At 54.4% G+C, this 13,448-nt stretch overlaps 1 protein-coding gene and 1 long non-coding RNA gene across 4 annotated transcripts in view; one reads left to right on the top strand and one right to left on the bottom strand.

Annotated features, from left to right (window-relative positions):
• LOC133213756 (uncharacterized) overlaps positions 1–13,448 on the top strand; it is a 532,499-nt gene that overhangs the window by 455,093 nt on the left and 63,958 nt on the right. The window lies entirely within an intron of this gene.
• CEP68 (centrosomal protein 68) lies at positions 1,120–11,601 on the bottom strand. Of its 3 annotated transcripts, none has more exons than XM_061356223.1 (7): positions 11,543–11,601; positions 7,149–7,563; positions 5,218–6,642; positions 4,313–4,435; positions 4,035–4,131; positions 3,074–3,228; positions 1,120–1,535 (listed from the first exon to the last, which is right to left on the bottom strand). In XM_061356223.1, exons 2-7 carry the CDS (start codon positions 7,530–7,532, stop codon positions 1,485–1,487), a joined length of 2,235 nt encoding a protein of 744 aa, XP_061212207.1. In that variant the 5' UTR covers positions 7,533–7,563; positions 11,543–11,601; the 3' UTR covers positions 1,120–1,484. The 3 variants fall into 3 exon arrangements, with proteins under 3 accessions (XP_061212207.1, XP_061212210.1, XP_061212208.1); XM_061356226.1 differs by having other exon boundaries at positions 11,539–11,559; XM_061356224.1 differs by lacking the exon at positions 11,543–11,601 and adding an exon at positions 9,473–10,462.

The raw sequence follows: 13,448 nt of genomic DNA, 5'->3' as shown, positions 1-13,448 counted from the left end.
CAGGATGCTCCAAGCCCTATCCAGTATGGCCTTGAACACTGCCAGGGATGGGGCAGCCACAGCTTCTCTGGGCACCCTGTGCCAGGGCCTCACCTCACCTGATGCTGTTCTTTGAGTTGTCACCTGCATCTTGGCAATAAAAAACATTGTCCTTTTTTAAGCTGAGGAGGTGGAAGAGGGGAGAGTACCATAAAGACCCCACAAGACTCAGTAAGTTACCTGTCATTTGTAACTGCTTCAGTTTGTGCTTGTGCAGCGCAGAAACTTCATGTTGTTCTGCTCACAAGAATGGGAGGAAATTACATCTTCTGCACCAGAACATGCTGATCACCATTGAGTTGAAAGGTTAATTTAAGCCAAATACCAACATTCTAGAGTTGGCTCTAACTCTTCGAGCGTTTACTGCTCTCATTCTGCCACTCAAGGTGCCTTTTTCTGTTGCAGAAAGGGTTTGGAGACTTTTTGTGACTGTTATGTGAACAATGATGAATTACACTAGCTGCAAGAGGGGAAGGGCAAGAGCTGCACCTAGGGACCCCAGCACAGCATCAAGACCACTACTGCAAGTTAACAGCAAGCAGCAGTTTATGCATAACCTGTTCTCCCCTGAGGGTACTCACCTGATTATTACTAAGATTCCTATAGTATATTGGCTGTTTGTGTTTATGCCTAAGAAAGCTGGAAGTTCAATAGGCTCTGCTTCAACAGGAATCAGAATAGTTAGGGTTGGAAAGCACCTTAAGATCATCCAGTTCCAAGCCCCCTGCCATGGACAGGGATGCTTCACTTTAGACCATGTTGGCCAAGCCCTGTCCAACCTGGCTTTGAACACTGCCTGGGATGGAGCATTTACCACTTCTCTGGGCAACCCATTCCAGTGCCTCACCACCCTCACAGTAAAGAACTTCTCCTTACATCCAGCCTGAACTTCCCCTGTTTCAGTTTGAACCCATCACCCCTGGTCCTGTTGGTACAGCCCCTGAAGAATCCCTCTCCATCAGGGACTGTGGCTAAGTATAAACAAGGGTTCCATTTGCTCCCAAGATGCAGGAGGAGTTGCTATTTCCTGGCTTCTCACACCTATTTCTGAAGATCACAAACCAACCATGAGACCACAGCTATTCAGATCACACGGCTTTACTTAGGAGTGAGTTTCACGGCACACGGTGGATTACTCAGTGACAAACGGCTGTGTTCCTGACGTTCCTGCTAACACACGGAACAAAGCCACTTCGATTTCAAACCCCACGAAAGCTACATTAAAAACCAAACCCCCAAAGGCCAGCTGCACATTCCTCACTCGCACAGCCATGGACTACACCCCCCAGCAGCCAGGTAACTGCTGTACAGCTTGCCCTTCTCAAGCCACAGTAAAGACCCAGCACAAAATCAGCCCCAGCTGGTTAACTCCCGACACAGTGCTCGTATGTGTTTTGGCGTCTCTGCAGGAGGGGAAGGAGGTGCTTTGGTGCTTGCTGCAGCTCTCAGCCATCCCGTGCCCGGCTGACCAAGGCCAGGTCTGATAGAGGCAGCACCTGAAATGAAATGGATTAAGTATGCTACTGTGCTTTGGCTGCAATCCAACAGCAAAAGAAAACACCCGTGCTGTACTTCCTTAAATCACCTCCAGAGCTGCTCACTAGTGAGAGGATATAGCTCTCATAGAGGTACATTTAGCAATTAGACTATCACAGAATAAGAGAATGGTCTTGGTTGAAAGGGAGCTTAAAGCTCATCCAGTTCCAACCCCTGCCATGGGCAGGGACACCTTCCGCTAGACCAGGTTGCTCCAAGCCCTGTCCAACCTGGCCTTGAACACTTAAGCTATTGTTGGTCTCTAAAGTGCTGGAAATACCATTTCCCTTTTGTAACTCCGAATGTTAAGGCGTGCCATGGAGCAGGCTGTGGGGATGTCAACAGCCTGAGGTAACGGGGTGGCCAAGGTTATCCTGCAGTTCCGAACTTCCTGTCTTTGGGTGCTTCGGAGCTGCCCTTCCTGTGCTTTGGCCCCAGCGCCAGCACCCATGAGTGTTCCGTTCCGTACAGACAGGGTTAACAGTGACTCCCATGGCAGCACACAGCTGGTGGTGCCTCTGCCCGCAGACACCACGTACCAATGCCACCCCTGCACCCCTGCTGTGCCCTCTGGAGATGCTTCTGCCTCTGTTTTAGTCAAAAGAAGATGGTCAAGAAATCACAGTCATTTAGGTTGGAGAAGACCTGTAAGATCAACCAAGCCATCCTAACACAGCCAAGCCCACCACTAAACCATGCTCCCCAGCACCAGATCTACACGGCTTTTATGTACCTCCAGGGATGGTGACTACACCACAGCCCTGGGCAGCCTGTTATAGTGCCTGACAACCCTCTCTGGGAAGCAACTTTTCCCAGTATCCAGTCTAAGCCCCCCCTGGAGCACCCTGAGGCCCTTTCCTCTTGTCCTATCACTTGCTACACGTGATAGGACACTTGCTCCATCTCCTCCTTTCAGGCAGTTGTAGAGAGCAATAGCATCCCCCAAGCTGCCTTTTCTGCAGGCTAAACAAACACCCGCAGGTCCCTCAGCTGCTCCTCACAACACTTGTGCTCCAGGCCCTTCACTGCCCTTTGGATACACAACCAGCAAACAAGTTTTCTAGCCCCTTTTACACCGGGATTCACTTGCTCCCCCTTCCCGCTATGGCACAGCAAAGCAGAATGGTTCTGAGGAAATAACATCCCCCCCCACCCCAAAATACCCCTTTCTGGTCTTCCCTCTGCTGCCCAGCTGATTCCAACCCTGACTGACAGTGACCTCCCCGCTCCCTGCACCCCTCCGAGGAGCTGCCACCGCTCTCATCGTGCTCTTGGGTTTCACCAGCTGGGTCAGCACCACGCCGCCCTTCCCTGACACACATGTACAGAGCATGGGGCATCCATTCTGAGCTCCCCCTTGCTCTCTTCCCCTTCTCGGCTCTCCAAGCATCAGACTGACAGGAATACTAACGAAGCCTGATGTATGGTGTTTGCCTATTTAGGTGTTTATCTTCCCCCCTCTCCCCCTGCCTCCGAAGGCTGGTCCGCCCCTCCTTACCCACTGAGCAGCCGTCTGCTGCACCCCCTTGTCCTCCATCCCATCCTCGCCCTGCATGGGACCCACAGCAGCTAGAACGGACTCGTACAGGTGCTCTGCGTGGGTTTCCAGCTCTTCTGACTGCTTCGCAATCAACCCCAGCGTGTCCTTCAGAACTGGAACACAGGAATGTATGAATGGAGGTGGTAGTAATGTGAGAATTCCATGTCTGTAAGCACAGGGAGAGCGTTCCACTCACCTGGGCAGGCTTTGGAAGGAAATGTGCTAGAAATCACTAAGCTGATCTTCACCCCCTCCAAGATGTGATGCAGAGCTTGGAAAGGGTGGAAAGGGAGCTGGGAGGCTCCAGGTTAAGAGGGAAGATATAGAAATAGGGCCTCCTAAAGGAGACCTTTGGGTCTGTGCCAGAAAGCCCATCCCCTAATGCAGCACTGAGCCACTAAAGCCCCTTTGGTGACTGCAGATGCAGCCAACCCTTCAGAAACGCGTTAGGCAGGATGCACCAGGTCACTGGAGCGGCTGCTCCATGCGTGCCATGCCACAGCCTGGGATGCACCAAGTGCAAACAGGGTGTGAAATCACCCCTCCTGCAGCAGGCCAGAGCATCTCCCAGCTGCAGGCTGACAGCATCCCACAGCCCAGTGGCCATGCTGTAGTAAAGATAAAACCTAAGGGACCTATAAGAGAGCAAACACATCCATCACCCACAGTGGATGGCACAGCACAAGGCAAGGGTCACGGCGTGGTGCAGCTGTAAGTTACCACTTCAAACCCTTGAGACATCTCAGCTCCAAGTCTCCAGACAGCAATGGAGATGTAAGCGCCCTTTTCCCATACAGCTGCTGAACAGCAAGCTGTGCCCACTGCTTCAACACACGTGGGGCCAGGGATTCTGTGGGGCAGAGGCTACGGCCAGCATCACAGCTGTGTCCCTGGCCCCTGCTCAGCTGCTCCTCCTCACCTGGTGAATTCAATGCCATGCAGTCAAGGAGAGCTTCTCCCTTCTCCAGCACGCTCTCTGTCAGGCTCCGGTGCTCGGCCACGTCCTTCCTGAACTCCTGCGAAGGACAGGAGAAGGGGGCGCTGCTTATAAGGGTGTTTGGAAGAGACACACGTACTGCAGGCTGCCCAGGGAGCAGCTTCCCACATCCAGCTCTGCATGCCCAGCGCATCCCACATCACCTGCCTGGACCATGCCAGCACTGCAGAGGGGGAAGAAAAGCCAGGGGTGATGCCTACCAGGCAGCGGTGCAGCGATGCCTTCATGCTCTTGGCATCCGGCAAGGGTGGTACCCAGCTGTCAGTGATGTCCACAACATTGTACAGCCAGCGGATCAGCTCCTCCAGCTGGCAGCAGAACATCTGCTTAACAGAGCACAACAAAAGGGGTTATTGATCTGTTCCTGCAACAGAGACACAGCAGGGACAGGAATAGGTGAGCCCACGCTGTTTTGGAAAGTGGCTGTTCTCTGCTTCTCTGCTGTCCTCCCATTCACACACATAAGCATCCCTAAACACTCCCACTGAAACCAGACTGCAGCCCTACTCCTGCTCCTCGGGAGTCAGGAATTTGCTATAAAGCCTAGCTACTTCCCCCTGGAACCATGATTTGAGGTGGGACAGATACACCCTGATGCTGACAGTATCAGCAGAGTTATCCCCATGCAAGAGGAGGGGATGAGCTGCCCTGGTGCTTGCAGATGTGCGCAGGATAATAACTACTTTCCAGCCAACAGTCCACCAGGGCTTCCCAACGCAGCGCAGGGCTGGGGTGAGGAAGACAATGGAGGGGAAGGTGGGGAGCACGGCCCCAGTGGAAGGATAGCACTGAACAGTGGGAGTGATGGGGCAGGCAGCAAACCCTGGGCTCCACAGCAGCCCCAGCTGCAGCTCCGGCCTCCTCCCTGATGCAGCAGTGCTGCAGGATGAATGGGCTGTGGGAAGCTGATCCCCCCAGGAGAAGTGAGCTGGGCTCTGCTCCATCAGAAGGAATCATCTGCTCCAGTGAGCCCCCCCTGCATAAATTACACCCAGCTGCCAGGCACCAAACACCATGCAGAGGGGAAGCCTTAATGAACTGTGCCATAAACACAGGCACATGTGAGAGCTCCCCATCATAAACCCGGTTTCTGGTCTCAGCCTACCTTAACGCACTGGGCAAGGGACTCGCTCTGAAGGCTCTTCTTGGGATGCCCCTTGACCCGTGGTTCATTGAGGTACGTCCCATCCAACGTGTCTCTGAGACCAGTCGGTAGATAAAGCCCCTGCAAAGGATCCCTATGGATGCGGCCGCATAATCCAGTGTTTTCCTGGCTGGACTTCCGAGAGCCGCAGGGGTGCCACAGCCCAGCGTATCCCTCGAAACCCCCTCTTCCATCCCTGCCACCTGCTCCTCCGAAAGGAGCCAACTGGGATGAAAGGGGCTTCCTGCTGTTGCTGTGACATGGAAGTTCATGATGGTCATGCCCAGGAGTCCTTACAGTTAAGGAAAGATCAGACAAGAACTGAGCCAGCCTTTCCAGCTCCAGCAGTCTGGGAGGCAGGGAGAGGAATTCTTCATCACCGTCCCACTCCTTCCTCAAGGGGAGCACTGCCGTTGTAGGTAAAAACCCACCAGTGCTTTTCGCCTGCCCTTTGTCCTTTGGGAAGGGGCTCCCTCTGGTGCACCAGCTCCTCCCATCCGCAGCAGGGCGGCCAAATGAACCCATCCCAGCTGACTCCGTGGCTCCATCCTTAGCAAAGCCTCTTGAAGGATGAGAGGAAGCACTTCTTGTGGAGGATGCTTTTGCAGTAGGTAAAGGTTCATAGGATGAGAGGCCCCTTTTCCCAGGCTCCAGGGTGGGGAACCTCTCTGCAGAGCCCATGAACCCCCAGCGTCCACTTTCTCTGCCTCCCTGAGCCTGCCCACCTCGGCCATAGATGCTGGTGGACCTCGATGTGCCCTCAGGGGAAAGAGAAAAGCTGTCCAAACCTATTCCCGAGTCGTGGAAGAAAGGGTCTGGCACCTTTCCCAGCTTGTATTTTGGCTTCAGTGGATAAGCATAATCCAGCAAGTCCTCATATTCCTTATTGGGGTTCCAATGGGGCGAGCGACGGTCTGGAGACGGGGGCAATGAATCTGGTAGGGCGCATGCCCAGTAATCAGCCTGATAGGATGACATCCCCCCGATGCGCTGCACGGCGCTGCGGTAGTCAAGCAGAGCACTGAAGGGCTCGTGCACCCGCAGCGCCCTGCCTTGCGCTGCTCCCCACCGGCGGCACAGGTCCCGGGTGGCGCTGGCAGGGGAAGGCACATCCACGCTGGCCGGGAAGCTCCGGGATGGCTCCTCGGAGAGGCCGTGCTCTTCTGAAGACAGAGCGGAGCAGCTCGATGCGGAGCGGCTCTGCAGGGTGGTCCTGGGGCTCGGCGGGGTCTGAGGCTGCAGGAGCTCCATCGTGGAGGAAAGCGGGGACTGAGCCCCAAGCCTTTGGCTCTGCCGGCCGGCAACGTGGCAGCTGCCAGCAAGGATGCTCTCCCCTGCAGAGCTGGGAGGGCCGGACACTGGCTCCCAACAGCCCGATGCCTTCACCTGCTCCAGGGTGGGGGAAAAGAGAGATGTATAAAATGAAGCACAGAATCCAGACAAAGGCTCCTTTGTGCTAGGTATGGAGATGAAAGCCCAGCCCTGGACCTGCTGCAAGGAGAGGCTGGAAGGGGAGCTCTGTTCCGTCTGCAGGATGGCATGCAGCTGCCTGAAGCCTGCAGTACGGCTTGTTTTTAAGGAAAGGCATCCCGAGGGCTTGGGAAGCTGCACAAGTCATTTGGCAGCAGGAGGCACTTATTTAAGGAGCCCTGTTCCAAGTGACTTCCCAGCTCCGCAATATGGGAATGGAGGCAATGGCTCTGGTGTTGGAGCCCAAGCCCTTCCCCAGCACAAGGCTTAGCCCAGGGCACGCTCTGGGTGCAGGAGGGGGAAAGCCCTTACTAGGACAGACCAGACACACACCAGTCCCCACCTCACCTGGGACCTCGTGGTGATGCAGCAACACCCGTATGTACACCCCGCAGCATCACCCGTATGTACACCCCCCTCACCTGCTGCTCCTCCGAGGGCAGGAACCGGTGTCTAAGGTGACGAGGCGCATCCCCGCTGTCGGTGACTCCACAGATCAACGCCTCTGTCTCCAAGAGGCCTTCCCCTGCTCTGGGGAGCCTGGATGCGGATGCTGAAGACACTTCCCGGCGGTAGCTCGAGCCTCCCTGGGTAACACCAGCGGCCAAGCGGCTGTGCCCGCTCAGTGCCACGCTGTCCATCCCCTGCGGGCAGGGCTTGGCCTGCTCTGCCCCTGCAACCCGGCACAGGCTGGGTGCGAGCTCTGGGGAGTCCATCTCCACCTCTGCACAGTCCCACCGACCGCTGCTCTCGGCCTTCCTGCTCAGGGAGGCTTCGGAAAGTGATTTTCCCACATCGACAGCCATTGGGACGGGATGGTGCCAAGCCTCAGGCTCTCTGAAACACACAAGACACGGTAGCAGCACTCACTGGAGGCCCTTGTCTCCATGCCGAGTAAAGAAACTGGGTACGTCTAATAATGAAGGGATAAAGCATTCACTGAGACCCTAATATTGCACCTTGGGCATCAAGTGGGACAGAGGACAGAGCAAACTTTTGTGTCTCAGCAGCATTTCCTGGTTTTGAGGACATGACACACAGGGAAAACCCAATTAAAGCTCTGGCTGCACTGAGACCAAACCTGTGCTTCAAACCTCGCTGGCACAGCGCGACTGTCTCCTGGATCGATGGCCAATCTCACAAACAGCTTGTACCCCATGAGGTAACTGGGCCCAAATGAGACACTTTAGGGTGGCTGAGCCCTGAAGGCTGTTGGGATGGAAAGCTGAGGGGGTTTTAAGAGGCAAACTCAAAGCCTTGAAATGGAAACCACCCAGCAGTGAGAAGTATATATAAAAAATAAGAGGGGGAGGCAGGAGGCTGCAAAACCCAAACTGGCACTTGGCAGCTTCGAGCTCGGCTCATGGAATTAACTCCTTGTGCAATTTGCTAATGGAAAGACTCGCTCAACCAGTGACACATTTTCAAGCCCGCTGCATCTTGCTGCAGAACCTTCTAACATGGGACATGATTCTCAAAGCTGAGCCCTAAGTGCTCTGTGCACAGAGATGCTCCACCACCACCTCCCACTGGCCTCCAGTGAGGAGCTGCAGCAGAGCCAAACCAAGGAGACCCAACAGATCTTGTTTAGTGAACACCAGAGCCGAGCACCTCTGCTTGCGTTCTCCAAGCCAGCAGGACCCAAAGCCACTCTCAACATAAGTGACACCCTATGGGCTACCCACAAAGCACCAAAACCGGCACTGGCAAGATCCCCTCCCCACGCTCAGTCGCATCCTCAGAGCGCTGGCAATACCAAAGCTTCTTTCGGCACCTCCAGCCCAAAGCAGGGTGCTGGCATTAGGAAAACACTGGCAGAGTGGTTTTGCTGCCAGTGCCAGGGCACTGATGGAGAGGCAGCAACAGGAACGTCAACAGCAAACTCAAATAAAGAACAAAAAGAAGGAAGAAGAGTATTCCCAGACAACACCTGGAAATGGGAAAGAAGCTGGTACTCACATCCTCCATTAGCTGCTGTCACCATCTCGGTTTATGATCCCACCTCCCGGAGACTGGGCCTTTCCCATGGGCAGAGCCCATGCACAGAACAAAGAGCAGCAGGGCCGTGCCGGGTCTCCAGGGGAGCCCGAATCCCGGCTCCGCAGCTGCCTTCCCCTCCCCGAGACCCACAGCTATATTGAGCATGGCAGCAGCTGCGGAGAGGGAGAGTGAAGCCTGGGCTCCCCCAGCCCTCCATGCAAGCCTCTGCTGATACCTGGACTCAATTGCTCCATCACTTCGGTCACTACCGAACAACCCTACACACACCACGTTATCCCAAGATCAATGGCATTGCTCTCTTTTCCCCCCAAAGAGGTTGTATATCCAAACAAAAAGGCGTGCTGACTGCAGTAAATGTAATTGATAATCCCACCCCTGCTAAATTACCTACATATTATACAACAGTGTATCATTAAAATGCGTGTAAGCATATAAAACTTGTTCAACAGAAGACAGATTTCTGATGGTAACAGAAAGAGGATCCCAAACCACTCAGGAACCCATGAGTGTTTCCCACACAGCACGTGTATGATTTCTTCACATATCCATCATAGAGACTGTTCGGGCCTGAGGTCTGAGCCCCCGCAGGCAGCCCCTGTTACCTGTCAGCCTTCACCACCTCCTGTTTGGTCCCTCTGAATCAGTTTTGTTTAAACAGCCAGGCAAGCAAATATCAGTGAATCAAAGACCAAATCCAACTTACAGGTGATTTAAATGCCCAGAGAACCCCCTGAGATATATTTACTGGCTTTGAAAGCCAGGGCCTTGGCCACAAGGAGAAAGGATGCTCGCTGGTTGGATACCTCCCCTTCCAACCAAAACCTAATGAGCAAAATGCCACCAGGATGATAAATCACCTGGCACCACATATTCAATGCCAGGATCCATTTCAAAGCTTTAAATTCACCATTTTGGGTGCTTTCCCCTGTGACAAGCAGTGATTCAGCAGAGAACATCACTAATTACCATTACATGAACAGGCATCTCAGCAGCTCTAATCCCTCCTTGCACATACCTGGCAGCGCCGTACATCCAAAAATGACCCAGTAAATAGAAACCTTAACAAAGAGGAGGGTGCTGGGCACCCGTAGCTTAGGACATAAACACCTCAGCAATCAGTTCTGTTGTTGGGCAGTGATTTAAAAAGATGTGGAAAAGGAAGAAAAGCTTAACAAGGCGTCAAATTAAAGTTTCAAACCGAATGTGCAGTAATTAACACTCAACCACAGCACATCTTTACCTTTAAGATGGTGCCACGTTAAATTCAAACATCATTACTTCCAACAGATGTAGTGGCTTGAGTCATGTTGCCAGCCCAGTAAAAACAACTATAAACCAGATCTAAGCTTAACCATAAATCTAAACAGCGTGTGTGAAACAACACTAGAAGTAATTACAGGTCAGAACCCAACTGTTATTTCTGCAGCTGTTTGCAGGAGCGCAGAGGTTGGACTCATCTGAACTGTGAGGGCTGTCTGTTGATCTTATGGAGGCAGCACTGCAGTGATGCACACTTCTATGAGGCCATCAGTCATTAAAGTGCTGCTTCGCAGGTTCATTAAATCTCCAGAAGCTAATTGGAAGCTAAAGAGAAACCAGGAAACCTGCCAATACACAGGAGCGAGAGTAAATCTGCTCCTTTCAGAATAAGGCACTCAAAGGGATGCCAGAGATTGTGCTTGTTTTTCAAAGCCCCTAACTCAGGCAGCTAATTTCAACTCATTTCAGAGGGAGGTGGACACACTTGGATGCAAACTGCACGGGGAAGTCACGCACACCCCATACACAGAACAAGCAAAGAGTCCTATTTAAAACCAAGGTGAAACCGCTCATGCCACGCAGTGCACCTCCCAGCTACACAAGCTCGCATCGAATGAGGTTTCTCACCATTCTCCACCAAACCCACTCCATCTCAGAGGTCCATTGGCGGTGCCGCACCGAGGTTAACCCTCACGCCAGGGAGAAGCAAACCCCAATCCTCGGTCGGGACAGGCACTGCTCTGACGAGGGACGTGCGACCACAGCCTTGGGCACGGCGGAGACTTTCCACTGCCCTTAAACCCAAGGGAGCCCAGCCAGAAATCCCGGCTACACCCGAGCCCTCCCCATTGTCTCCCCAGCGCCGGGGCGGCACAGAAACACAACCCGCGACTGATAAGAAACAAGACAGTGGCCGTTTCATTCATTCCAATGGGAGAAGGTCCACAGGGAGCCCTCCAGGAAAGCGATCCCCCTACTCTTCCACGTCACCAGAAGCCGCCTGCCAAAGATCCACACAAAACCCAGTGGACAACACAGGCTCTGTCCCAGCCAGAGACCTCCCTTTGCCCGTGGGCATCATCCCTTGGCGGGTAGACTCCAACAAGGGCAGAGTCTGCTGATAGAGTTTCTGTCTCCCACCAGTTTTCTTGCAGTTTGGGGTCTGTCCTGGGGGGAAACCACACCGCTCGTGCCTTTCAGGCCTGCGGGGTGTGAGGTTTGGTACTTTTTGCTCCTTTTCTGACATGCTTTCTGCCCGAAAAGCCTTTCCAAAGCTGAACACTCACATATTAAACACGACAATTCCGGCACAAAGGCAACAAGCGGCGCAGGCACCGCACCCTGGGTGCCCTCAACTGCTGGCGGCACGGACAGAACGCGCTGTAGGTAACGGGGACGGGCTTCCCAAGAGAGAGCCGCCCGTTCTGCCCCCTCCCGCACACCGGAACCCCCGAGCGGCCCCAGCGGCGCCCGGAGCCGTGCCCGGCCTGGCCAGGCCCCCCCATTCCTCCCCGGGGACAGCCGCCGCCACCGCCACGCCCCGGCCCGCACCTACCGAGCGGCGGCCCCGCCGCCCCGCCCACCGCAAGCGTCTCAGCCAATGGGAGCGCGGGGTTCTACGTCACACAGGGCGCCCCTGGGGCGCGGCAGCCAATGGGAGCGCAGCGTGGCGCTGGGGGCCCGCGGCATGGCCGGGACTGACCCGGGGCTGGGTTCTCTTCCGGCCCCCGGCCGACCTGGGGCGGAGCGCAGGAGCCACCGGGCACCGGGGGTGGGGAGCTCCGGGCGCTGGTGCCGGAGCAGCGTCACCTCCAGTGCCCTTGAGGAGCTATGGCAGCGTCAGGGTGCCTCCGTTACCCGGTGCACTGCCCTTCCCCTGCCGAGCCGTGCACCGGCAGCCGCTGCCCCGCTCCCCGCGGGGTTCTTGAGTGGGAAACCACCTACAAGTGGTGCTGCATGGGCAATGGCTGTACGTGCGACGGGAAATGGATTTTAGCATCCTACAAGGACAAGGCAAAGTCCATGCAGCCCGCTCCAAGAGCTTCCTCCAGTGCAGCAGAGGGGGTCTGGTTGAGGACCAGGCTGTGAGCGTGTTCTGGGGCTGCCCATCGGGTGCCAATGGTGCCTGGCATGCCAGAGCAAACTTTACAGTTTGAATGTGCAGTAATTAATGGTTGACTGCGGTACCTCTATTTCTAAGAAGATGCCACATTAAATACAAAGTGATGTTGAGCATAATTACCTCCGTTAGGCTGGAGGTTTACCCGGCTTTCTGGGTAAATTCTCACACCACAGGTTTGAAATAGGCTGCTCTGGGGTTCTACCTGATCTTTCTTTGGTGGATGGAGCACCCAAACTTTTGGGCTTGCTTGCGTCCAGAAGCTGGTCCTGGTTTTTATCTGCATCACCTACTCCTGGGGCTTGTTTCTTAGGTAACGCTGAGATTTCCTGGAGGTAGGTTATCTGATAAAGCAATCTATGAACGACATTGCTGCCAGCTTTAGGCTCTGAAGGACCAAAGAGACCTCTCAGGTTCGCTCAGGTAGGTATCCCAAGTCTCTGGCTACTGCTGCTGGCCACGCTGCTCACCCGTGCAGCATGCTCCAGTCTGCCACCCTGTGTGTTATAGTCCAGATTGCCAGCTGCTGTGACACAGGTTTACTCTACTGACCTCAATGGAACCCAGCCCATTTACCATCCGGGACGACCTTCTTTATTCTCTTTAAAGGAACAGAGAGTGGGAATATCAGACTCAGGGCTGCTTCAAAAAGCAGAGCTGTAATGCCACTGTGTAACATGGCACGGCGCTCTCAGCACAACTCACAGGCAAGGAAAAGCCCGCATCATCTCTATTCCGGCGCTAACAGTTGTGTATTTGGGGTTCCTTTGATGGAGCTCTTCCAGCTGCACATCCATCCCCCTGCCTCGGATGCACGCTTCTGAGAACTGGCTTTTCGTTGGAATTCACACATGCAGAGCCCCTGTGAAAGAGAAGTCCTTTCTGCTGTTGTTTATTGCTTATTCTCCAGGGAGCCGGTTGCCGCGCCGACTTCAGGCTGAAGCAAACACGGATAGGTCATGATTCATACCCGGGCTCGGCTGTTTTTAGCTGGTTTAAGTTACTCGCAAGCTGCCAGACATTGTTCTCGAAGCTGAATAGCGCTCGGCTGCGGGCTCAGCCCCGGCAGGAAAGGTTTGTGTCCTGTTCCGCCTCCGATCAAACGAGTGCCAGGATGTCTGCAGGAACAGCCAGGGCGACGCAGAATCGTTCCCCTCTCCTCGGGCTCACACTGGGAGGGTGTCAGTGAACAAAGGGGAATAAACTGGTGATCTAAAGGAGAGAGTCTTTAAAAGCTCAGGGAGCGCTAGTGGTTCTTTCCTGCTGACATCTGGCCTTCTTTGTTAGGAACTCCGCTGAAGAGTCACTAGGGTATTTGATCTATAGAGCAGGGTCAGACCCA

Source organism: Neopsephotus bourkii, unplaced genomic scaffold, assembly GCF_033783945.1.
Source record: "Neopsephotus bourkii isolate Nb327-2 ecotype Australia unplaced genomic scaffold, CSIRO-AGI_Nbou_v1 NB_845, whole genome shotgun sequence".
Classification (NCBI taxonomy): domain Eukaryota; kingdom Metazoa; phylum Chordata; class Aves; order Psittaciformes; family Psittacidae; genus Neopsephotus; species Neopsephotus bourkii.
Note: the sequence above shows the minus strand (reverse complement) of the source record. Positions and strands in the feature narration are given on the sequence as shown.

Coding starts and splice junctions, on each gene's coding strand:
- CEP68 (XM_061356223.1), bottom strand. CDS start 7,532: ATGGCTGTCGATGTGGGAAAATCACTTTCCGAAGCCTCCCTGAGCAGG. Junction 4,132..4,312: donor CATCGCTGCACCGCTGCCTG/GTAGGCATCACC, acceptor TGTCCTTCGCAG/GAGTTCAGGAAGGACGTGGC. Junction 3,229..4,034: donor CATGGCATTGAATTCACCAG/GTGAGGAGGAGC, acceptor CCTGTGTTCCAG/TTCTGAAGGACACGCTGGGG.